Source organism: Gracilinanus agilis, chromosome 1 (assembly GCF_016433145.1).
Source record: "Gracilinanus agilis isolate LMUSP501 chromosome 1, AgileGrace, whole genome shotgun sequence".
Lineage (NCBI taxonomy): Eukaryota > Metazoa > Chordata > Mammalia > Didelphimorphia > Didelphidae > Gracilinanus > Gracilinanus agilis.
Genome location: NC_058130.1, coordinates 420,922,578 through 420,949,085, shown reverse-complemented (window position 1 = coordinate 420,949,085; position 26,508 = coordinate 420,922,578). Strand labels below are relative to the sequence as shown.

At 36.5% G+C, this 26,508-nt stretch overlaps 1 protein-coding gene across 3 annotated transcripts in view; it reads left to right on the top strand.

Annotated features, from left to right (window-relative positions):
* Positions 1-26,508, top strand: part of FHOD3 (formin homology 2 domain containing 3) — a 703,058-nt gene that overhangs the window by 410,126 nt on the left and 266,424 nt on the right. For all 3 annotated transcript variants that reach the window (XM_044664978.1, XM_044664968.1, XM_044664960.1), the window contains exon 6: positions 22,088-22,182. In XM_044664978.1, coding sequence (XP_044520913.1) covers positions 22,088-22,182 — 95 coding nt within the window. The remainder of the gene's footprint in view (positions 1-22,087; positions 22,183-26,508) is intronic.

Genomic DNA, 26,508 nt, shown 5'->3' with positions numbered 1-26,508 from the left:
GGTTTTAACATGTGTCATTGATCAAGACCTATTTCCAAATTGTTGATAGTTGTATTGGTGTGGTAGTTTCGAGTCTACATCCCCAATCATGTCCGCCTCAACCCATGTGTTCAAGCAGTTACTTTTCTTCTGTGTTTCCACTCCTACAGTTCTTCCTCTGAATGTGGGTAGTGTTCTTTTCCATAAATCCCTCAGAATTGTCCTGGGTCATTGCATTGCTGCTAGTACAGAAGTCCATTACATTCGATTTAACACAGTGTATTGGTCTCTGTGTACAGTGTTCTTCTGGCTCTGCTCCTTTCGCTCTGCATCAGTTCCTGGAGGTATTTCCAGTTCACATGGAATTCCTCCACTTTATTATTCTTTTGAGCTCAATAGTATTCCATCACCAGCATATACCACAACTTGTTCAGCCATTTCCCAATTGAAGGGCATACCCTCCTTTTGCAGTTTTTTGCCACCACAAAAAGCGCAGCTATAAATATTTTCATACAAGTCTGTCATCCAGAATGGTTGGATCAGTTCACAATTCCACCAGTAATGCATTAATGTCCCAATTTTGCCACATCCCCTCCAATATTCATTACTCTCCCCTTCTATCATTTTAGCCAATCTGCTAGGCGTAAGGTAATAACTCATAGTTGTTTTAATTTGCGTTTCTCTAATTATTAGATTTAGAACACTTTCTCATGTGCTTATTGATAGTTTTGATTTCTTTATCTGAAAATTGCCTATTCATGTACCTTACCCATTTATCAATTGGGGAATGGCTTGAATTTTTATACAACTGATTTAACTCCTTGTATATTTGAGTAATTAGAGCCTTGTCAGAGATTTTTGTTATGAAGATTTTTTTCCCAATTTGTTGTTTCCCTTCTGATTTTGGCTGCATTGTTTTTGTTTGTTCAAAAGCTTTTTAGTTTGATGTAATCAAAATCATTTATTTTACATTTTGTAATTTTCTCTAACTCTTGCTTGGTTTTAAAATCTTTCCTTTCCCAGAGATCTGACAAGTATACAATTCTGTGTTCACTTAACTTATTTATGGTTTCCCTCTTTATATTCATCATTCACCCATTCTGAATTAATCTTGATATTGTTTTCCAAATTTCCCAGCAGTTTTTGTCAAATAGTGGATTTTTGTCCCAAAAGTTGGGCTCTTTGTGTTCATCATACACTGTCTTGCTGACATCACTTACCTGAAGTCTATTCCACTGATACTCCCTTTTGTCTCTTAGCCAGTACAATACTGTTTTGATGGCCGCTACTTTATAGTATATTTTAATATCTGGTACTGCTAGGCCCCCTTCCTTCACATTTTTTTCATTATTTCCCTTGATATTCTTAATCTTTTGTTATTCCAAATGAACTTTGTTATAGTTTTTTTCTAATTCAGTAAAAAAGTTTTTTGGTAGTTTGATAGGTATGGCGCTAAATAGGTAAATTAATTTGGGTAGAATGGTCATTTTTATTATGTTAGCTCATCCTACCCATAAGCAATCAATGATTTTCCAGTTGTTTAGATCTGGTTTTAATTGTTTGGAAAGTGTTTTGTAGTTGTTTTTGTATAATTCCTGTGTTTGTTTTGGTAGATAGATTCCCAAGAATTTTATATTGCCTCGGGTGATTTTAAATGGTGTTTCTCTTTCTACCTCTTGCTGCTGTAATGTGTTGGAAATATATAGAAATGCTGATGATTTATGTGCATTTATTTTGTATCCTGCAACTTTGCTAAAGTTGTTGATTATTTCTATTTATTATTACTTATCTATTTATTTATCTATTATTTCTAATAAGTGCTTATTCATTGATTCTTGATGGATTATCCTTACTAAGGTCACATATTCAATCCATTGTCATTTATCAGTCATGCCTGACCCCTTTTGACACTATTTTAGGTTTTCTTGGCAAAAATACTGGGGTGGTTTGCCATCCTTTTCTCCAGCTCATCTTACAGATGAAGAAACTGAGGCAAATAGCATTTAATGACTTGGAGAGGTTCCATAGTTATTCAATTAACAGAGTCCTTGTTTTGACAGGAGATGCTAACATGATGTAGTAGATTACAGACTAGGAGACAGGGAGATCTTGGTTCAAATCTACCTTGACATCTGCTGACTTTGTGACCCTGAGCAAGTAATTTAATTCTCAGTACCTTAGGCAGTTTTCTAGAAAGAGAGTTCTTAACCTGGAATGTACAATTTTTAAAGATGGTTTATTGCATTTCAATATAAATTATTTCCTTTGTAATCACTATATATTTTGCTTTGTGCATTTTAAAGCATTATTTTAAGAATGAGTCCAAATGCTTCCCCAGACTTCCTAAAGGGACCATGATGCAAATAAGGTTGTTCTTCTAGTATTAAGAACATGACTTGCAAACATAACAACTGTCAAACTGCATTGGTAGAAGAAGCCCCTAAGCTCTTGAAATGAGAGGTTTATCCCTTTTCCCCAAAAAAGGTTTTTATGTAAATGGCAAATTTCTTTCATTCGTGTATTAAAAAAATCCTAAAATGTGAAATTCAAGTGGGTAAGTAGATTGATGGTTTGACTAAGTCAGAAAGGTCTAAATTTGAATCCTGCCTCATATACTTTAAGCTATGTGAGCCTGGGCAAGAAAGCTACATTCTAGCTTTAATATTCTGATTCTATAATTTCTTATAGCTAATTTGCCTCTCAGTGTTGTTTTCCTTTGAAAAGGTCCATAGATTTGTCCTCTTATTTTTGTTCTCTATTATATTCTATTTAATTGCCATTAATTTCATCAATAATCCAAAAAACAATCAGGGGGCATTTATTAAGCACCTTAAGTACTTAGTATGTGCCAGATACTGTGCCAGATGCTAGGGGTACAAAGACAAAAAATGAAACGATCCACACACAAAATTTATAATATTTCGATATAAATTTCCTTTGTAAACTCTTTAAAAACATCATTTTGAGAATAGGTTTAGGGATCTTAACTTTCATTACTTTCATCAATCATCCAATCAATCAGTCCCAGAAGCATTTATCAAGCCCCTGCACTTGCTAGGTGCCAGGGATACAAAAGCAAAAAACTGAACAATCCCTTCTCTCAGCTACCTTAGATTCTGTTGGGGAAACATACACACACAGACACACACAGACACACACAGACACACACAGACACACACAGACACACACAGACACACACACACACACACACAGAATTGAGAATTAGGAGAGCCTTGAGAGCATTGGTGTAGAAATTAATGTTTAAGCTACATCTTTAAGAAAGTGGGAGATTCTCTAGGACTGATATGAGGTACACATTCTTTCCAGCCATGTGGGACAGACAATGCAAATGAATGTAAAAGAGAAATGAAGGATTATAAATATGCAAGGACCTTCAAGAAGGCTTTTCAATCTGGAGTGTTTACCAGAAGCCTCTTTTGACATTAGCCCTCTTGGTGCTGTGCATATCACTCCATTTAGTGACTTTTTTCCTGGCTGTCTGGCATTTTCTCTGGCTATCTCACATGCCTTGAATGCTCTCCTTTCTTACCTTTGCTTCCAAATTTCCCTGACTTCCAGGTTCCTCCTAAAATCCCATTTTTTATAAGAAGTTTTGCCCAATCCTCCTTAATTCTAGTATCTTCTCTCTTCATTCTTTCCATTTATCCAGTATGTAACTTGTTTGCCCATAGTTCTTTGTGTATTGCCTTCCCCTTTAGACTGTGGGTTCCTTGAGAGTAGGAACTCTTTTTTTCCTTCCAGCAATTTTTAGCACAGTTCTTGGCATAAAGGAGGTACTTAATGAATGCTTGTTGACTGACTAATAGAGAAGAGAGATTTATACAAAGTTTGGAAAGGTAAGTTGGGACCAAGTTATGGAAGGTTTTTAAAAACCAAATAGAGGAGCTTATATTTTATTCTAAAATCAGTTCAGATCATTCTCATCTTCTGCCTGGATTAGGGTAAAAGCTGATTTCTTTGATAATAGCTTTATTTCCTTTCAGTGCCTACCACAAACTCCTACTAGGCAAAATTCCCGAAATACCATTTTCAGTTTGTTATGACTCTGCTCAAGCCTATATAAAATGCTTCTTCTCTGTTGCCCAACAAAATAATAATAGCTCCCTCCCTATTGCCTAACCAATTAAGTCCAAATTCTTCTGCCTTACTCTTGTGATTTTTCTCAGTTGATTCTCTTTTAGTTATCTAAATGTATTTAATATTCCATTCCACATACCTTTGGTTTCAGACAGTTTGATTGTCATTCAGATATTATTGATGATCTTTTTTCCCTGTAAGATATATATCTCCATCTCCCTTTTCTTACCTAAATCCTAAGACCCAATTAAAACCTGACCTCTAATATGAAACCTTAAGACATACTGAACTTCGTCTCTTCTGAACTCCCCATACTCTTACAGCAACACCCACAGTTTGGTTCTCTGAATTCTCTTAATTATTTCCTCATTGGATGTAAGTATTATATCTTATGTATTGTAGATATGTAAGTTCTAGCTATTGGGTATGGGTTGGACTAGATGACCTCTGAGATGGCCTTAAGCTCTAAGATCCCATGAGAATGTTTGCTCCTGAGAGAAAGGACAATGTGGTATATTTGATCTGGATTTTCTTATAGTATTAAGATCATATTTATATATTATTTCATCTCTTGGTATTATAGATTCTTTAGTGATAATGCTCAATATTCAAGTGGACTTTTGATCTATCAGTCATTAAGTGGATTATGATTTCATTGGGCTGAGTACCCTTTCCATTGTACCAATCACAACCCTTCTGGTCTGTTTGATACTTCAGTGCTTACCTCCAGACCTTTGCTTAGGGTCCATATGTATTTCATTCCTTTCAGAGACTCAGTATCTGTTATTTTAATTTTTTTTATCAAATTTTAAATTTCTTTTAACTTATTAAATTAGCCAGAATATTAAAAGTAATTCATGTGGAGGGATCTAAAGCACAGGTACAAATTGTATTTTTTATTTTAAAAAGTAATATTTTATTTTTCCCAATTATATATATGTATATATATATTTATTTATGGAAATAATTTTTAATAGTTAAAAAATTTTAGTTGCGAATTTTCTCCCTCCTTCCCAGCTGTCCACTCTTCCTGAGATGGCAAGTAATTTGATATAGGTTATACACGCGCAAATTATATCCTCATAGTCCCATGGCATATTGCAAAAATGTTTCTGACAATGATGACCTAGAAAATACACTCTTTTGACATTTTTAAAATATGGTTCAAGAGTTGAGACTTTGGCCATTGGTGAGAAAATAGAAAGAAATAAAAGAGAGAAAGTCAACTTCTGTATGGCAATAATATATTAGGAAGACACACAGATTGGCTGAAATAATGCCTTTGTGGAAAGGTTACTCAGAAATAACTAGAATCATTTTCCTATTGCAGAAGAGTTGGTGGCTAGGGCACGCTCTGTTACCCTTCTTCCCACCCCCACTCCCCAACACCAAGTTATTAATTAAGCATGTAAGTGGTGAGTGGCCTTTAGATCTAACTTATTATTAAATTTATCTTGGGGAACCTTCTTGGGAATGAATTTTTTGGAAATGGAAGAAGTGTTTGTCATTTTCCAGGGAGCACTTGTGAAAATTTGCATTGCAAATATCTCTAAATGTCAGCAAGGTTCTCAAAAGTTTGACACCTTGTTTTCTCTCTGCATGCAGATTAAATTCCTGTCTCCAGTCTAGAACTGGCAGCTTATTCGCCTTAATTTTCATGCAGTAATCAGTGTTGAAAGAGTATTTCTTTGACGGTTGCCCTTGGGGAAAAATAGGACTGAGGTTATTATTTAAGACAGACAATTAAATGGAACAGAATAATAATAACATGTACCCAACAGTTTCCATTTTGTTCCAGGAATGTCAAAATTATAAACTTCTTTCCAATGTTTCCTGTGGTCTTTGATAAATAATGAGAATTAAGGCCAGTCTGAACCATTTCAGAGAAAAATGTTTAGAGTACTAAGTTTTAGTAGATTGATTAAAATAAATCAACATGCATTCTCTTTAAGCAAGAGAATGTGAAAAATGTTTAAAAAAAGATTCTTCAGTGTTTCCAAATGATAAGGCTTTTGTGATTCTGATGGTATTTTTTGCTGGGTTCCCCATTATATGTTTCCCTTTAAAGAACATGCCAGAATTGTGGCAGGCTAAGTTAATGCGATGCAAATTTTGGTGTTAAAATTTGTACCCCCCAGAAACTCCTCCCTCTTCCCCAAAGTCACAAGCAAGTAGCTGTTTTGTTAGGGCACCGGCTCTCTAAAGTTACCCTTTAGAAGCCATTTTTATCCTCTTGTTGATCATGTGAAGATTTAGTTGTTGTTGTTGCCAGATCTGTTAATTCTGAAGCTCTGGGACCTTTGTTGTAGTTAGCAGCCATGAAGTTCATTATCTGAAGCCTTTCTTACCTCCCATGAAAGACCTATTGTTGACTTCACTGCATTTTGTGCCTTTTCTATTGCATTTTCAAGAGTCCCATTTCTAGGCTATCCTTTTCAAAAATGCTTTTGCAATGTGCCAGAGGTCTATGAAATTTAAATTTACATTTATGAATCCTATCCTTTCATTTGCACTAACACAGCTAGGTGGCACTCAAATAGAGTAATAGGTCTGGAGTCAGGAATGCCTAGAATCTTGCCTAGGTTACTTACTAGTTGTGTGACCCTGCACAAGTCACTTAGCCCCCTCAACTGGAAAATAAGGATAATGATAGTGTTTCCCTCCCAGGGTGGTTGTGAAATGAGATAGGGTATACAAAATGCTTTGCAACAGTTAAAAGTACTGTATAAATACTAGCTGCTCTTATGGTTGTTGTTACCCTGTATCATTGAAAAGTTCTGTGTGTGCCTGACTCATCCCTCTGCTAGGTTATAAGCTCCAAGAAGTGCTTCACAATCCCCTTGGAACATACCCAATCTAGCACATGGTCCTACACAGATTAGATTTGTGTATATGTGTTTTGAATTGAAAAGAAAATGAAAGATCCGGTCTTTGATTACTCCAGTTTTAATAGAAGAAAATTTGCTTGCTATTTGAGGATGACTTTTTAGCTTATTTTTCCTGAAAAGAAATGGAGCCAAAAGTGTAGGAAGGAACTGTAGGAAGGCTTAATTTAGGTTTATACTAAAGTTCTGAGACTTCAGTGGGAGGAACCTTTGCACAGCTTTTGTCTTGTGGGCTAAACTGTGGGCTCAAGAATTTGAATGAATGCTTAGTTTAAAAACAAAAGTCCCAGCTGACATGAAAATTGCCCATTTGTTTGAACAATATGATACATTTCCACACAGTCTATGGAGTCCCACTGTGACAATAATGCCTGCCTTCAGGAGCCCTGGAATGAAAATACCAATGTCCCTTTCTGAAGAATTCACTAAAAAAGGGATTCGAGCTGATGAATCTTTTTGTGCCCATTTAAGGAATATATTATTAGTAGAGAAAGGGAATAGAGGGCCAGAAGTTTTATAAAAAGGATTAAACAGGATAGAAATATTTAAGAACTCTTTGTTAAAACAAAGTTCAATACTGGTGCCAGTAAAGAATTGCCTTTCAACTCCATCCACAGTTTTGCTGACATCCTTGGCAATGGAAACCAACATGAACAAGCAGGCAGATAACTGATTTGGGACTGCAGACTAAACTGGCTTACATTTCTCACAACACACTAAGAAAATCTTTCCAGAAGGTGGAGAATAGCTATATGTTCAGTTCACTTTTTTTTTGTCATGTCCAACTCTTTGTGACTCCACTTGGGGTTTTCTTGGCAAAGTACTGAAATGGTTTGCCATTTCCCTCTCCAGCATTTTTGCAGATGAGGAAACTGAGGCAAACAGGGTTAAGTGACTTGTTTAGAATCATGCAGCTAGTAAGCCAGTTTTGAATTGAAAAGTTTCAAATTCAATTCAAAGTTTCCTGAACTCAGGAAAATGAGTCTTCCTGACTCCACGCTGATCAGTATATCCACTATGCCACCCAGTTGTCCAAACTATGTGTTAGGGAGAGCAAAAACTATTTATATTTGTTCTCTTTCAAATTAAAAAAAAAAGCAAGAGGATCTGATTTAAAATTTGAGCTCTTAGAACCAAGAGAACATAAAATGCAGCTATGGAATTAAAGTTTGAAGAATAACTTGTGAAAATGTCCACTCCAGAGAAAGAACTAATAAATTAAAACATAAAAGACATAGTTTAGATATGCATTTTTTTTGTTAAGCCATGCTTTCTCTAGTGTTGGGAGGGAAAGGGAAGGGGCAGAGGGAGACACCTAAGAATTCTGATGTAACCAACAAAACAAATAAATTAATAATTTAACAAACTGAGTTATTCATTTTCCTGGCATCTACGATGAGATTAGTATTTAATCATACCATCCATTTCTAATAGTAACAACAGCTGATTTGAATATATAAGCAATACTTTGTCAATTTTTTAGTAAACTTTTATTTCTGCAGTATAACATTTACTGGATAAAAAAATGCAGAGTACATTTGGAAAGCTTCATTGCCTCCCTAATGCCTGTAAGACAAAATACAAACTCTTCTGTTTGACTTGTATAGCCTTTCACAATCTCCTCTGGCCTATACGTCCACCTTCACATTCTGTGTTCTAGCCAAATTGACCCATTTGCCTGCTCTCTGCACACAGTTCCTCGTAGACAACATTCCACCTCCTCCTTCAGTGACATTTCACTGCCATCTCTCCTCACCTGCCCTTCTTAGAATCCCCACTCCATGGGAAGCTTTCGTTGTCTTCTGCAAGTAGTCTTTCTTGATTTCAATAAATGATTATCTAGCATTTAACTTTGTTTATATCAGGTTTACTTTAATGTGTCTGTGTTGTTGATAGAAGTGCATCTCCTTGAGATCAGGGACTGTTTTATTTTTTTTTGTTGTTGTTTCGGTCCATAATGCCTAGCCTAGTATAGGACAGGTGGTGGATATTTAATAAATGCTTGTCTCTTGACTGATGAGCAAGAAAAAAAGATTTTAAAAAAGCATGAATGAGTTGTGATCTACACGGAAGAGGGAAATACTCACAATCATCAAAGTCCCAATCCTATAAAGTATTGCCATATCGTTGTACTTGTGAGGAAAATAGTACATATGTTTACATGCATATTTATACATACATATGGGTATATATAGGTAGATATATATTTGTAGAGAGGTCAAACATGTGAGATATTGTATTGGTACTGCAAGAAAATGTGATATTGGCTCAAAATATGATCATTCTGTTCCTTTTTCCCTTTCAAAAACCTTACCTTCTTTCTTACTATCAACTCTAAGACAGAAGAGTGACAAGGGCTAAGTAATTGGGATTAAGTGACTTGTTCAGGGTCACATAGCCAGGAAGTGTCTGAGGTCACATTTGAGCTCAGATCCTCTCAACTCCCTAATTTGAACCTTATCTATTGTGCTCCCTAGTTGCCTTAATCATTTATTTCATTCTAGTATTCTAATTTCCTTATGCTATTCCTGAACAAGAGTTTTAACAAACTAGGTCCAACTTTTGAACAAAAATAATACTCAGCATTATTAATGATAGGAAAGATCTTAAGAGTTAGAAGTGTTATAAGATGTTATTTAGAGGAACATTTACAAACCTAAGCCATTCAAAGAATTCACTGGCTGCTTTGTGAATAAGTGAACTTTAACTTCAGAGTACCATCTGTAGGGGATGTCTCAGAGTGATTATTACTCTGATAAATGAGTTCAACTAGAATCTTTTTTTTTTTACCATTTTTAAACCCTTAACTTCTATGTATTGACTTCTAGGTGGAAGAGTGGTAAGGGTGGGCAATTAGGGCCAAGTGACTTGCCCAGGGTCACACAGCTGGGAAGTGTCCGAGAACCTAGGACCTCCTATCTCTAGGCCTGGCTCTCAATCCACTGAGCTACCCAGCTGCCCCTCAACTAGAATCTTTAAACAGTGTTTAAGAATTGGAAAAGACCTTATAGTTCATTTAGTCCAGTCTCCTTTATATTATTAGAAATTCCTTCTGTGAAATTACTGTCAGGTAATCAGTTGACTTTTGCTTAAATAATTCTAGTATAAGGGAAGCTTCTAGTATACAGATTTCGTTGACTTCCAAACATCAAATCCAGTTTGACCTCTTTCAGCTAGACAGAGCAAGCCTTCTCCCTCCTCTGTATTAATATTTGAAGACAGATTTCACATACTCTTGATAAATTCTCTCTTCTTGAGGCTAAACATCCCCAGTTCCTTCTTCCATGTTCATATTACATGGTTTCTAGACACTTTACCACTCTGATTGTTAACCTCTGAAAACACATTAGTTGGTTAACTTCCCCTTTTAAAATATGGTGCCCAGAATTTAATACCATCTATCAAAGGATAGACTCTAATAGGATTATTGATTCATCATTCACCATGCATTTATTAAGCATCCACTATTTACAAGACATTGTGCCAAGCATACAAAGAAACATTCCCTAATTTTAAAGAGTTTATTATATTCTAATGGAAGAGGCACTAAATACATATTCAGTTCTCTACAAAAAAAAATATAAAGTGGTAAAATCAGAGATAGTTTGAAAGAAAGTAAACTAGCAGTTTTGGGGGGATTAGAAAAGACTTCACAGGTGTATGATCTGCATCATGAAGGAAAAGAGATTTTAGGAAGCAGAAGTAAGGAGCCTGGAGAGGAATGTGTTTCAGGCATAGGAAAAATGAGAGATGGAGTATTGTGTATAAGGGACAGAGAGAAGGTCACTTTGACTGAGTTTTAGATTGCAGGAACTTAAGGGAGTCTTACCTAGTGAGGCTAGAAAGATAGCTTGGAGTCAGGCTTTACACTTTTTTAAAAATTTTAAATGCTTTTAAAGCTTTTCAGAGAATTTTATATTTTATCCTAGAGGCAATAAGGGAGCATTGAAATTGATTGGATAGGGGAGTCATATGAGCAGGTGAGTTAAAGAAAATTATTTGGGAAACAATGTGTAGGAGGGACTGGAGTGGTAAGAGACAAGGAAGGGAGACTAATTAGGAAGCTGAGAAAAGTTATGAGAACTTTTCTGGATGTGGTCGGTATGTGAGTAGAAAGAAGGGGTCATAAGTGAGTCATGTTTTGGAGGTAGAAACATCATGATCTGAAAACTGATTAGATCCATGGGGCCAGGGAGAGAGGGAGTCAGAAAGGAAGAGAAGAAGAGAAATAAACTCAGAGAGGGATAGAAAGACACACAGAGAGATAGGCAGACACAGAGATTTCCCCCCCTTTAATCAGGATGCTATGATTTTTAAAAATAACTTAAGCTTTTAACAGCTTAAGTTTGTATTAGGTTTTAACATATTTTTTATTTTTTATAAACCCTTTCCTTCAGTCTTTGAACTGATATGAAGTATTGATTCTAGGGCAGAAGAGTGGTAAGGGCTTGGCAGTTGAGGTTGTGACTTGTGATGGTCATAGAGCTAGGAAGTGTCCACTTCACCTTCCCTTATATTAGCTCACTATTCATATCCACTGGCTTCATGGTCAACCAACACCCCCTCTAGCCAGTTTTCCCCAACTTATATCTGTGTAGTTAATATTTTGAGAGTAAAGGCAGGATTTTAAATGTCATCTTGTTTTTGCCCATCCTCTTGGGGCTATTGGTCTTGAGTTCAATAAGGTCATAGTTAGGCAACATGACAGTGGTGAGACTACTCAGCCTTGGGGTCAGATTCTTTTCCTGGGGCATCTAGATGGTTCAGGGGATAGAGAATCAGGCCTGGAGACCAGAGGTCCTAGGTCTAAACCTAGCCTCAGGCATTTCCTCACTGTGAGACCTTGGGCAAGTCACTTAGTCCCAGTTGCTAGCCCTTACCGCTCTTCTGCCCTGGAATTGAAACTTATATTGAATGTAAGACAAAAGGTAAAGGTTTAAAAACAACAATAACAACAACAACAACAAATTCCATTCCTGACATTTACAAACTTCCCAAAGTCTCAGATTCTATAAATTAAGGATAATCCATATTACCTAGATATAAATATAGATAATATAATTATTTATAAAATGAGGATAATAAATAACTCCTGCCTTACAGGGTTACCTCAAGGTTCAAATGAGATAACGCATGTAAAACATTTTGAAAACTCCAAAGCACTATGTAAATTATAAATTATTATAATCTTGAACCTGTTTTCTGCCATTTGGGATGTTAACTATCTTTGAAATATCTGCAAATTTGCTATTCAGTCCACCTAAGCTTTTACCCAAACTATTTATGAAATATTTAAGTAGGCCCATAAATAGGACACTTTTCAGAATGGGCTTTATTGACTATGAATCAGCTGTCTACAGGTCTGGCTGTTTACCCAGCTTCAGATGCTCCCAACTATATTCTTTAGTCCACATTTAAATTCAGTTGAAGAGCAAGTGTTTATTAAATTCCTACCGTGTGCAGAGTTCTGTGCTTGAGGCTGGGGGAGACAGGAAATTTAGATGTCTTATCCTTGCACTCATTGTTTTATTGTGTTTATAGTCACAAGATAATGGAGGGGGGTGGGCAGGGTCACATAGACAGATAGCTATGGGATAAGATCGCCAGATCTACATCAGCAATGTTCAGTGTGCTATGTGAAATCTCCAGTGAGGAAAGATAGAGATAAAAGAAGACAGTGGAGAGAGTGGTATTAGAATTGAGCTTCAAAGGATGGTGGAGAATTCATTAGTTAGTACTGGCTATAGTTTCCTAGAACTTCAGAGAAATTAAGCCAGGCGGAGAGCTGTGGCTTCTTTATCTGTCACGCAGGTAGGGTTTCTGGCCTCTTGCAGGGGAGTTAGGTTTTTGTGATCTACCTAGGATTCCTCAGATGATGAAGCCAATTTTCCTCCATGATGACTCACTTTTTTCTCCATGTAAATTAAAAATATATATATATATATATATATATATATATATATATATATTTTCAACAATTGAAAGCTTCCATGAAAAAATATACAGTCTGAAGTACCTGCATGAAGTAGCTGACTTGGAAGAACATGGCATCTACTGATAATGAAAAGGAGCTCTCTTTCCACAAGATAGACCTTGTCTCAATCTGAGTATATTGCTATTGAGACCATAGTAGGCTGTCTTTCCAGTTTCTTAAATGCCGCATTGAAGGCAGGGCATCCAAAAAAAAAGTCAAATACTGGAGAAGGTCAGGGCAGATATGTATGGGAGTAAAGGAGCAGTAGTGATAGTGTGGGAACTCCAGAAATAGCTGGAGGTCCTCAGTGATCATATGTTACCCTCTTGGTTGCACTGCCTCCAACTTCCCTGAGTCCTGTTGCACTCACCATCCACCCCTTCCAAAGCTGTACAACCTTCATGACCTGACATTATCCTCAGATTGTTCCAGACAAGCTTGAAATACTATATTGTACTTATGTTACCCTCCTAAATCTGAAAAGGATTTCACATTAGGGTCACTATGGATCTATTTCAAGGAAGATGATATTCTGATGTTGCACATCCAAAAGGTCAGAGATGGAGAGGGGAGTATACTATTCTCATACTCTGTTGCCTGTAAAGTTCAGATTATCATGGAAGAGACCTATTTCCTCATTCTTTTTCTTCATAAAAGATTGCTAGAAGGGGATATGGAGAGGATGGATGAGTTGTTTTCAAAGGTATTGTTTCCTCCCCCAGAAATTCTTTTTCAATGGGGTTGTAGACCTGAGGACATCAATTCAAGGGGATTAGAATACCTGGTACCCAGTGAGCTGTAAAATTCCAGGGTTGGAGAGACTGATAGGGTTATCTCTGCTCCTTATAGTTGTGTCAGCAGTAGGTGGAAGGGAACATAACTACCCCATGTTTCCTAAATGATGAGATAATATTAGACCAATCACCTAGGCTGTGAGATGGCTGGATATGTAGAATCAAATGATATATGGGATAAAGTATTTTCTGTATTTCTCACACTTATCTTAAAAATATTGTTTTCTGTAATCCTGATTAAGTGGAGCAATAAGCAGGGGTCTCTACTTCCACTGTCTTCACTCAGAGTCATGATGCCACCAGCTTTCTTGGGGAAGAAAAGGTGGTGGTAGTAGAGGAAGTCCCAGGTAGTCATGGTTGACTTCTTTGGTGGTGCCTCTTACTTCATGGATCCGTGAAAGGCAGCATAAAATAAATTGCTGATTTTGGAATCAGAGGATTCAAATTCCACTTACTAGTTGGATGGTCTTGAGTAAGTTAACCTCTCTGGACCTTAGTTTCTTCATATGTAAAAATTAAGATGTTGGACTATTGTGACCTATTAGGTTCTTTCCAACTCCAAAGCTATGACTACTACCTTCTCTTCCAGTCATTTCATGTCAAGGGGCAGGAATAAGTAGGTTGGTTTTCTAGCTAGGTGAGGAATAGATGGAAGTTTTTGTTCCATTAACAAAATTCCTATTATAACAGACACTTGTGGTTTCCCTCAATATCTAGGATACTGGCTGGACAGATGTCTATGGGGCATCTGGATAAACCACTATGTAAACATGCCTCACCTATGATGCACTGAGCTTCTTCTGCTGATGTTGCTTTGGTGGAAGTTTTCCCCACCCCTGTTGTAATTTCATGAGTTTATTCAAGTTGTCACTCTCAAAGGTCTGTCATCATATTGACTGGGATTTGAGGCAGGTCTTATTTATGATGATACACTATGAGTCCTAGGAGAATGTCTGATGGCTTGATTCTCCATAGCTCATTCTGGACATGATCTGTCAAATCCTCATTAAACTGTTCTATCAGAACTTGTCAGTACTGCCAAAGGCTGGCATGCTCTACCACAGAGTTTCTTCTTTGTTCAGTCTGGCAGATCCATCGCTTAACCATTTAAAACTTGAGTAAGCCACTGAAAGCTTCCCATAGCTCAGAGAGCCCTGGGAGTTTGAGAGTAGCCAATGACCATTTGTCAAATAAGATCTGAATTCATAAACCGTATGAAGAATACTACTGGATATGCTCGGAGAACAACTCCTGAGGCTAGAGTTCAAAGAATACTTTCATTTGACCAGGAGATCCAAGAGGTACTTTTTCTGGTATCTTTTCAAGCACCCTTTGAACCATTTCCCCTCCCTGGACCCTCTCCTATCCCACTCTCCTCAAATAGTGGTCTAGATCTTTCTCTTCTGACTGGTAGTGTAGAAATAAGTTGTCATCTAATGAAGTGGAGAACTGTAGCTGAGTAGGGTTAAAGGGAACGAACACTTTTCTACCTGAGGAATAGGAAGAAAAGAAGAAATACTAACATAGAGATATAGAAGAAATGAGGACCAGGGTGTGGGTGGGGCTACAAGTCAGTATGAAGAACTGAGTGGACAAAGGCAAAAGCAAGATCAGTGACAGAAATTCACAGATTCTAAGAGAGAAGAAATAGCAACAGTCAGGTTACAGTTTAAGAACATAGTAGGTAGATAGAGACAAATTACTTTAAGAACATGGGTTCAATTTGTCACAAGTGAGTTTTAAGTTTGCAGTAGTAGTCCTCATTCTCCTGGCTCAGGCAGATTTTTCTTGACTGAAGAGTGCCTCTTGCCTTAATAAAGAGAGAATAAGCATTTCTATCATGTTTACCATGGAAGTGTTTTACAAATTTTATCTTATTTAATCATCCCATCAGCCCTGGGTAGGTGCTAGTATTATCCCCATTTTACAGTTGAGGAAACCAAGGAAAACAAAGATTAAACGACTTGCTCAAAAAATCACACAATAAAGATCAAGTTAAATTTGAACTCAAATTTTCTCAACTGAGTTTCTGAGCCCAGCACTTTATCCACTGTGCCACCGGCTGCCATGACTACCTACATTGACCTCCATGGAATTTATATGTTGGCAGACACTCAGAAGTTGAGTGGCTTATGCAGGATTATAAGGTTGATGTTCTTATGGCAACTTAAACCCAGGTCACCTAAACTGGCAGGTCAGTTTACTTTCTGCTACTCCTCCTGCAATTCATTAATATGCCCTCACTAACATAGTCAAGTTCTCTCTCATTGAGGCATTGCTAAAGCTTCTGATAAGGCTCATATATTTATCCCTAGTCATACATTCTTTTAAAATCTTAATGACACTTGCTGTACGTTCTCTCCTGAGATAGATAACAGAGAAGTAACTCCAGGGCCCTAGTGCTCATTCTTCCTCTTCCCTTCCCTATGTACTCCTTTCAAAAGCTTCTAGGACTTGGTTTTCCTTCTGAGATTTGCAACTTCTGGTTATCTTTTCCTTTTTTTTTTAGTTAAGGAGGCTCCAAGTGTTTATTCATGTGAGTGATCAGTCCAGGTTACTAGCCTTGAATCTGCCAGGTTCCATCATGTGTCTAGTAAGTTTGACCTGAGGAAATACTTTAGTTTGGAGAGCTTCAGGACAAAACTGTCAGTTAGGATGGTCTTAAAAGTAAAGTAACAAGAACCAAACTGATCTGAATCAGTAGCAACTGACTTCATTAAAATAAAATCCTTTAATTTTATTTTGCTGGTGAGATTAAGTTGGAACTGGATGGAACACCTTACATAAGGGACAATTTTATGAACTCTGCACTGCAAAAATAGAGATAGATGTAGCCCTAGGATATCCCACCCTACCTGCCTTCCCCCAATTTCCTCACCCAAGGTCTTTTCCCAATCTTATGTTAATTCATTAAGCAGACCCACCCCGGCTATGCAGCTCAGTATTTTTATTAACTCAAGTCTCTATAAAAACAAATTTTAAAGCTTTTATAGTCTGAATTTTGCTGTCCCTAATGCATCTTGCACTTATAATCTTGTTGCTGTGGAATTAACTGCTCCTTGCAAGTTATTTCTCCTACAGTCATCTTTTCCCACAAGCCATTAATGCTAATAGGTTAAGTCTACCTGTACACCTGTATATGATTATATAAATTCAATAACAACTATAGATGGAATAAAAGCCACAAAAATAGGAATGCTCGCTGGAGATTTTGACTCCCTCCAGAAAACACTGCAGAAATATATCATGAACATGTATGTATATATGTGAAATATGTATGTGTGTATGTCAGAGTGATCTTATTAGTTTTCTTTCTTTTTTAAAAAAAATCCTTACCTTCTGACTTAGAATCAATACTGTATATTGGTTTCAAGGCAAAGTGGGTTAAGTGGCTTACCCAAATCACACAGATAGGAAGTATTTTCAGATTTGAACCCCAAACCTCCCATCTTTAGGCTTGGCTCTCGATCCACTGAGCTACTCAGTTGCCCCCTAATTTTTAATATACATATAGGTATATATTACCTAACATTATTTATTGACTTTGCAAAACTGATTTTAGATGATATCTGTAGGTACATTGTTAGCCAACTTGTCAAGGTTGTTCAATATATGTTTTGCTTTTGAGCTTGGAACCAATGAATGAGCCAGAATACATCTTCATAAATTTAGTATATATTCTTCCATGCCTTTGACTTTGACTTTGAATCCTCTTCAGCATTGGTGAAGACGTGGCACACGTGCAGAGCTGGCACTCAAGTTGCTGCTCCATTCCCCCTCTTCACAGCCTCCCAGGACATTTTTTGCTTATCCCACTCCTCTGTCCAGCTTCCCAAAGCAAGCACTTTATACTTCAACTCTTTCTAGTAATCCAGGGACTGGCAGACAGCTTGAATTTGCCCTCTGAGCACTCAAACTCATTAAAGGTTTACCAACTAGGGCTGTTGTGGTAGATAGAAAATGAACCTTTGAATTAGGAAGATTTGAATTTGAATCCTGCCTCAAACACTAAAGTGAGTGACCTTAGGCAAATCACTTAACCTCTCTCTGCCTCAGTTTTCTTATCTTTTAAACTAGGATAATAATAGATTCTATCTCACAGAGTGGTTGTGAGGTTACAAAGAATTGGTGTAAACTCTTGAGATACAAAATAAAGCAGAAAACAAGCCAGTCATTACCCTCAAGGAGCTTATAGCCTAATGAGAGAAGGTAACATATAAAAGGGAGCTGAAAATAATGTGGATGAAGCACCCATTTGGGGACATGATGGCAATGTGCAGAGTGTCAGAAGCATATGTGGGATAGGAATGAAGAGTGACCAGCCTGGACCTCTCTCCCAAAACAGAGCCCCCAGAGGAATTCAACAATGGGAGAAGGAGGCCACAGAGAAGATGGATGTTTCAGGGTAAGGTGGCTACAAGCACCTAAAAGAAACTAAGTTCCAGGGTGATAGTCATTTACTATACTCCTCTTTTGTGCATAGCACTGTTGTAGATAAAAACAATTTAGATTAAAGTTCTTGCCTTTATATTTCTTAAATCTAAACAGGGAACAAAACCCAAAGATACTTATAAATAAATTAATAAACATTTATTAAGAATCTACTATATGCCAGACACTGTGCTCGGTGCTAACATAATCCTAGGTGAGAAGCAAATAGGAGCAGGGCAAGGCAGAGTACCTGTATTGTTTTTGAGAGGGAAAGGCATTCTTTTTTTTTTATTATTATTATAGTGTTTTTTTTTATTTTAAACCCTTAACTTCTGTGTATTGACTTATAGGTGGAAGAGTGGTAAGGGTAGGCAATGGGGGTCAAGTGACTTGCCCAGGGTCACACAGCTGGGGAGAAAGGCATTCTTGACCAAGAGGCTTCAGAAAGGAAATGGGAAAAAGTCACCTCAGAAATTAAATAGGAAGAAAAAGTAAGGCAGTGGGAAAAGTTCTCTGGAAGAGTTTCATCTACTCATAAGTGGGGAAGCAGAATTAAAAGCATTCATGCAAACAACTATGTGGCTCAGGAAATAGCAAGCCAAACCTGACAACGAAAGGTGCTGAGATCAAATCTGGCCTCAGACACTATCTCTGTGACCCTGGGCAAGTTCCTGAACTCCCACTGCCTAGCCCTTATCACTCTCCTGCCTTGGAACTCATACATCTTATTGATTCTAAAATGGTAGTTAAGGGTTTTTTTTAAAAAAAAAGCACCCACAGATAAGTGATCACACTGATGATCTCTTTTCTTCACCCCTCATCCTGTTTCAAAGAAAGATTCTAGCTGTAACTGATTTTAAAATATACATACATATGTTATTTTAAAATGTGACAGACACACGTGCTGTTTATTTCACATTGGTTCCAGATTCATTGTTAGTCTCTTTGCTCTCATCCAAAGAATTCCATAAAGCAGAACTATTTGCTGATCTTATCTTGGTTTTATCTTGCCCTATTCAAGAGCCAAGTCTTTTGCACCAAAAAGAAGTTTAAAATTTTTTTTTAGATTATTCTTTGGTAAAATGTCTTTGGATGAATTTTTCTCTAAGATAATTTCTACACATGATTAAACATTGCAGTTAAAAATGAAATTTTGGCCAGGTCGTTTGAACTGAAGTTTTCCTTGTGGAACCAAGAATTGGCTGTCTATTTGAAGTATTGACTAGTTTGACATTTTTCCCCTTCCTCTCCTCAGATCAGATAATTTCTGGCATGTTAAAATAGACACACTAATTAAACTTATTTTTTTCTTTTCTAAGCTCTTGTTAAGGGGGCCTCCCTGCTTTTTTCATCAGTAGATGAACAGCTAGAACAATGTGAACCTCTGGGCCCTCACTTCCAGAGTTTAAAGATAGGAGGGTTCTCAGAAAGGGGAATTCCAACTGTCAGGCATACATCTGTCTGATTATTTAACCTTTTAAGTGTCTTGTGTCATCAGTGATTCATTAGCTGAAGGACCCTTCCATCCTCTTTCACACTCCTTGTCAGGGATACCATGCTGCTCTTAAAGAATCTGACTGTTTGATAATCATAGTTTCTAGTGCCTGCCACCAGAGATTCTTTATCTGGGATTTCTCTATACCAAAAAAAAAATCAAGTCTATTCTTTCTCTCTCCTATTCTAACTAAACTAGGTCTCATCTCTGCCTTCTAGCTTCAATGACTCCCTTTAAGTCTTAGCTAGAGTACACCTTCTGCAGGGAGCTTTTCACAATCCATCTTGGGCTTAGTGCCTTCCCTCTGATGATTATCTACAAATTTTCCAGTATAGATCTTGTTTCAAGATAGTTGTTTGCATGTTGTCTTTCCCATTAGACTGTGAGCTTCTTAAGAGCACAGGCTTTCCCCTCTTCTTTTGCCTTTCTTTTTACCTTCATTGCTTAGTTCAATGTCTGGCATACAGCAGGTACTTGAGAAATGCTAATTGACTGTTTCCTGAGTGTACCTTGCACATTTCTAGGTCCGTGCTGCTTCTTATGCCTGTAATGCCCCTCCTTCTCTCTGCCTGTTGAATTACTATACATCATTTATAGCCAAAATTTGATGTTTCTGCCTCTCCATGAAGCAAGCTTCCCACAAGCCCTTTGTTGGGTGGTACAGTGGAAGGAGCCCTGGATTTAGCAAAAGTTCAGTTCCCAGCTGTGCCACTTGCTGCCTGTGAGACTTTGAGCAAGTCCCTTCCTCTCTGTGCCTCAGTTTCCTTATCTACAAAATGAAGGAGTAGCACTAAATGGCCTTCTGAAGTCCTTTCTATCTCTGATCTCTCATAACTTTCCTAGCTAATATGCCCATTCAACATAATTGTTAATTTAGAGTTAGCTATGATTGTAGCTTGCCCCTCTATTAATCTGTAAACTTGTGAGGGCAGAAACTATGTCTTGCTTAAATTTTATATCTTCCTGGTCTCAGGGCAACACTTATAAGAGAGAAAAAATCAGTGAATATTTGCTTAATTGGATAAATAAACCCAGCTATTCTTTGATCCTTTTCTATATTCTTTCTCTTTATATTGAGTGTGATGGAGTGTTAAAACTATTTTATGTCTAGTTTATAGGAAAATAACTATTTTGGGGACAATTAGGTGGTTCTGTATGAATATCTGTATGAATATATATGTTTAGGTATACACACATGTATCATCCATATATGCACACATATAAGGCAGGAGACAGAGTGGGTAAGAGGGATGGCCTTGGGTCCAGTCCTGCCTCTGACATTTACTATATAACTACAAGCAAATCATTTAATTTTTCATTGTCTTAGGCAGCCAAGATTTTTTAAGTTACACTTGAGTTACTATCCTGAATCAGAGAAAGGAGTTTCTTGACACTGATGTAATTACAGAAAAGTAAAAAATTTAAATGTATATGCATGTGTGTGAGTATGTATCTATAGATACATATGCATAGCTGCATGTTATATATAAGTATATATGTTTGCATGTAGATTGTGTATAGATGTTCGTGTCCATTCATCCATCCACAAATGGAGTTTCTAATGTTTTTCTTCTAAGACTTAAGCTATATAGCTATCAAAAATCCGGATTTTTATTGTCAAAGCCCTTAGATTACAAAGGCCTCTTTGTTTTCATTAAGGAGCTCAATTACTGCCTGATATTAGTTTCAGAAAAAGAAAGGGAAGAAGAAAGAGCTGTAGATTCCATAATAGTCTTGGGCTCTCCTCTGTTGACCTTGAAACTTCTTTTGCTTGTCTTGGATATTTACTTTAACTCCTGTGCCTATTTTTACAGAATCATAGAAATGGAGAGACCAATAGGACCTTTTAGGACATCACGTCCATCTTCTATCCTCTATAGTATCTTTCTTCTACAAATCATCCTCCAGCCTCTACTTGTCTACCTGCATTGACAAGGATTTAACTCCTTACAAAGACAGCCCATTTACCTTGAGAGTGACTAATTATTCAGTAATTGAGCTGAAGTTTTATTCCCTATAGCTTCTGCCCACTGGTTATCATTTTGCCCTTCAGGACAAAACAGAATAAGTCTAATCCCTTTTTCACATGACAATCTTTCAAGCATTTTCACCTTGGCTCCTTTAACTTTCATGGCTTCTGGCTTTCACCCTGGACTTTGCCCTAGACTTATTTCCTCTAACTGATGCCAGGGAATGCATCTCTCTTCTGCTGCCCTTTTTTTCTGGCAATGAGGTACAGCCAATATCAAAAGCTCATTAATCAGTCCTCCTTAAATCCTTCCTGGAACATGTTGCATCTAAGTGCTCAAGGAATGAAAATTTCTTGATTAATATCATGATATTTGATGAATGCTTATTTGTGATATCCATAGATTAGAAATATTTTTTACAAGAAACCATAATGCCTCCTTGTCTCTTTTCCTTTCCATAGCTTTGGGCCAGATTATGTTGTATGTAGACGGGATGAATGGAGTAATAAATCATAATGAAACCATTCAATGGCTGTATACTCTCATTGGTTCAAAGGTAAGAGAATGCCAAGGTTATGTATTTCATGCAATGTATAGGCCAAATACCTTTCTTTTTATATACCAAGAAAAAATCTTGTGTAACGTTGCCCTAGGCATGTCACAGTACAAATGTGGGAGATTACCTTTTATGTTTTTTACGAATACTGAATAAATGAAACGTGTCATGTTTTAAGAATCACTGGATCTCAGAGCTGGACAGGACCTCAGAAACCACCACACTGAGTCTAATATCTCCCCACACTTTAACTTCCTCTGAAATAGACTCAACAAGCCACCATGGAATGTTGGGGCAGTTCTATTTCTTTCCATTTCAATAATTCATGTGTTTGTAATATGATTCTTTTAATATGTTGGTAGCAAACTTTTAAACAGTTATTAATGACTATATGACCAAATCTTGGATGTGACTACTATAAATAGCTTTCTGTTTGGCCCAGAATCCATATAAATGATTGATCTTCTGATATAAATTTTGGTATCCATATCCCTACTCTGCTGCCTCTTTCTGGCACAGAAATGATGCTAGGCTCTCAGAGTTTATGCCAACTCCAAACCAGCAAAGAGTTATCATTTCTCCTAGAATTCTTCAGGCAAAATATCCTTAGCTTCTTCAATTCTGATGAGGTCTTGAGCTTGCCCACCATCATATATACCTTTTGGATGGCTTCCAACTCATCAGTCTTCTGGCACTGAGGCCATGTTCTTCAGGAACAGATAAGATGTATATTTCACTGACCATATGATTATAGAACTGAGGATTCTAGAATTTTTAATCCTTCTCTGCCTACAAGTTGTATGTGCCGTTATTTTAATGTTGGTTATAGGTTTAGGTCTGGAAGATCACAGAATCTAGTAATGAAAATAACTCATTCTTTTCTATATAAGATTACAATGAAATAAAACTGTATGTTTTATAGTGTTTACTATAGTCTTCTCAAAATGGAACACCAATGTATGACTCTGTGCAGTACTCCAGACGTGTGTTTTCTATCATCAGTTTCTGCCAATTCAGGAAAGTTTTTGAGAAACATTCAACAAATTGAAAAATACCACCATAGACTACGCTTTTACTATGGTCTTAAAGGATTCACTTAGCCACAACTTCAGGTTCCTCATCTTTAAAATAAGGGAGCTAGATAAAAATAATTACAAGAGGCTTTCCAAATCTAAATATTCTTTGTCTTTTATGATTTCAAGTAGGTTATTGACTTTAAAAAGTTCTTTCTTGGAAATAATAATTGGTTGAAGGGAATTCCTCTTCCTATATAAGTTTATCAGATTCTTTGGAATCTTATCTTTTAAAAAAATAATTGGTGAAGCAATTAATCAGGATAGTATAGGGAGAAGAATGATTTTAGGTTGTTGATATTAAAGAGGTTTGTTTTATTTGTATTTATTGGTAATGTAAAAATGTATTACTTTATTTGAAGAAGTCATGAGAAGAATGACAATTAATTAGAACACATAAGGGAATGACATGAAATAAAAAACAGAGGTTAAATAGGAATCAGCTGAATTAACTGACAGGTTAGCCACCAGGCTCATGTGAGTTAACTGGGCTTATCGGCATGATAAAGAGATAACTAGGTAGATGATCTTACCTGGTAAATATATGAACTGCATATTTTTATTTCAAATTTACATCCAGCATCTTACACTATTCGGTGAGATTTTATTTAATTACAATTCCATATAAGAATAGAATGAAGGCATCACTTCCACATTGCAACTTTTCCCTCCATGGCTTCAATATATATCAAGTTGGCATAAGAAATTAAATGAGAATTTTGGGGGAGTTTGTGGAAGACACAGACATCACATGAAGGCCAGCAGACAACACAGGAAAAGTTTAGAAACTTAGAAATACATAAAATACATGTGTGATATTATGTAATATCAACATTTTATATTTTAATACCATATACATAGATAATTTCTTTTTTAAAGTTAAAATAAGGAAGAAGCTAAAGTTTGCAAAAAGAATGTGAAAGTCAGCAGATAACCTACAAAGGCTAGAAATGTTCAAATTGACTTACATATAGCCTATGACCAAGTACTTAACCCAAATTTTACAATCAGGTATTATAAACACCCCATAAAAGAAAGAGAAAAAAAAATTCAGACTTCTTTCCTGGTATGAAGAAAAGGCCAAAATTTTTATATGGATTTTCCAGATTAATGGGGTGCCATGCCCCTATCCCTGTGATGTGGAAAGAATACCTGTAAAGTTCTTCTCTCTGGAATCTCTGACTTGTCAGACCTAAACCTGTATCCAGCTACTAAAATTACAGGTCACATAAATTGGTAGTCACTGAAGAATACAAAGTGAGTGACCTTAGTTCTATAGTTAAAAACATAAAGCAAGGTATATTTGTTCTGTGTTCCTAAAAAATTTTGGACTTATCAAATTTTATTTTAATTATGGTTGGTTTTGTACAGAAAGATGTAGATAAAAGACTTTCAATGCCAGGAGTGGGGGAGGTTGTAGTTTTATCCTAATGGTACCTGGGAACCAGTGATGACTCTTGAATAGAGGAATTACTAGAAATATGGTTTTCCTGGCTATATGTAAAATAAACTAGAGAGGAGAGACTACAAGCAAGAAAACCAAAAAGGAAATGATTTTAATCTACTAGATGAAATGTGATGAGGAACTAAACTGGGATGAGGTCTTGAATAAAGAGAAAAGAACATATATGAGTGGTCATATAAAAATAAAATCATCAGTATTTATAGTTCTACTAAAAAAAGGAAGAAAAGAAAGAAAAGAATGTCAATGGATAACCTAAAAAAGACAGAAAGCAGCAGAAGGAAGTTTAGAAGGTGACATAGATAAGCAGGGCAATATTAAAATTGCCATATTAAAAATTCATATGTGCAAAAGAAAAATAAGCCATACATTGTGGAAATTCATGGTGTTAAATGCATGTTTTTTTCTGTTTTTTTTTGTTTGTGTATGACAATGTTGTTGATGTCTGTTAAGTTTGTACTAATAAAAGGAAAAATATTTAATTGACAAGACCAGATACCTGGTTAAGGGAGGTGAGCATGAAAAGTCTGAACTTGACTGAGATTACAAACCTAGGCAATTGGAATGATAGTTGTACCCTCTACAGAACAGGAAGGAGATGTGAGTCTAGAGCAGGAAATAATTCTCTTTTGAGCATGTTGAGTTTGAAATGACTATGGGATATTCAGATAGAGATTTGCATTATTCAATTGGTCAGCGCAGAATTGGGCCTTAGAAGAGAGCTTCTGAGTAGAAGTATAGATTTGGGAGTGCCCTGTGTAGAGATGATCATTTAAGCCCTGGCTGCTAATGAGGTGTTTGAGAGAGGATGTAGGAAGAAAACCCAAGGAGAATATCTTGGATGATACCAGTATGATGATTAATGGAATAAGACATGGAAGATATACAGAGAAGGAGTCTTGGAATGATTAGATAGGTTGGAAAACAAAGAGTGCCATCATGAATACTGACAGAAGAGAGAGGTCCCAAGTAGAAAAGTTGTTAATAATACTAAAAGCAAAATGGAGATCAAGAAGAATGAGACCTGAGAAAAGGCCATCAGATTTAGCCATTAGGAGTTCTTTGGTAACTTTGGATTTTAGAAGCCAAAATTGCAAGCTTGATAAACTGAATCAAAGTTGAAGAAGTAGAGAGGTAAATTTAGGTTTAATGGAAGAGGGATGGAGTAGAGGAGGAAGCTTCCTAATCTTTAGAACTAGACAGATGGAAAATGAATGATTTGTATGAGGAGGAACTGGTTTCCCCTTACTAGATGTCCTTAAGCAAGGGCTAGAAGACTACTCATTGGCAATATTAAAAAAGAAAATCCTCATCCAAGTACAGATTAGACTAGTTGGTTTCTGGGGTCATTTTTAACTCTGAGATGCTTTGATTTTATAATCTTTAAAGCCATCTACAATCTCCTACAGTTTAAGAACTTAAAAATAATATTTTTAGCATTGTAGGACTTAAAGGTAGAAGAGACCTTAGAGATTACTTAATCCAACTCTTCATAAGAAAATGATTTATCTATTTCCTCTGAGAACATGGATACAATACTGATTTTTATTCATTGCATTTTTGCATCTCTCTCTTTAAATATTTATTTGTGTATACATAAACTATGGCTACTATCTGTTATTACCCAATATAGAAAGGCAGTTGACTAGAGAAAGTCTGACTTTCAATATGAATAAAATACAGTGAAGATGATCTGTACAATTTTGTATCTTTGTGTGTATTCCAGTGTTTCCTGTGAGTACATGTTCAGTTAAACTGTTCCCATCTGAGGTTGGTATTTTTGGCTTTTTC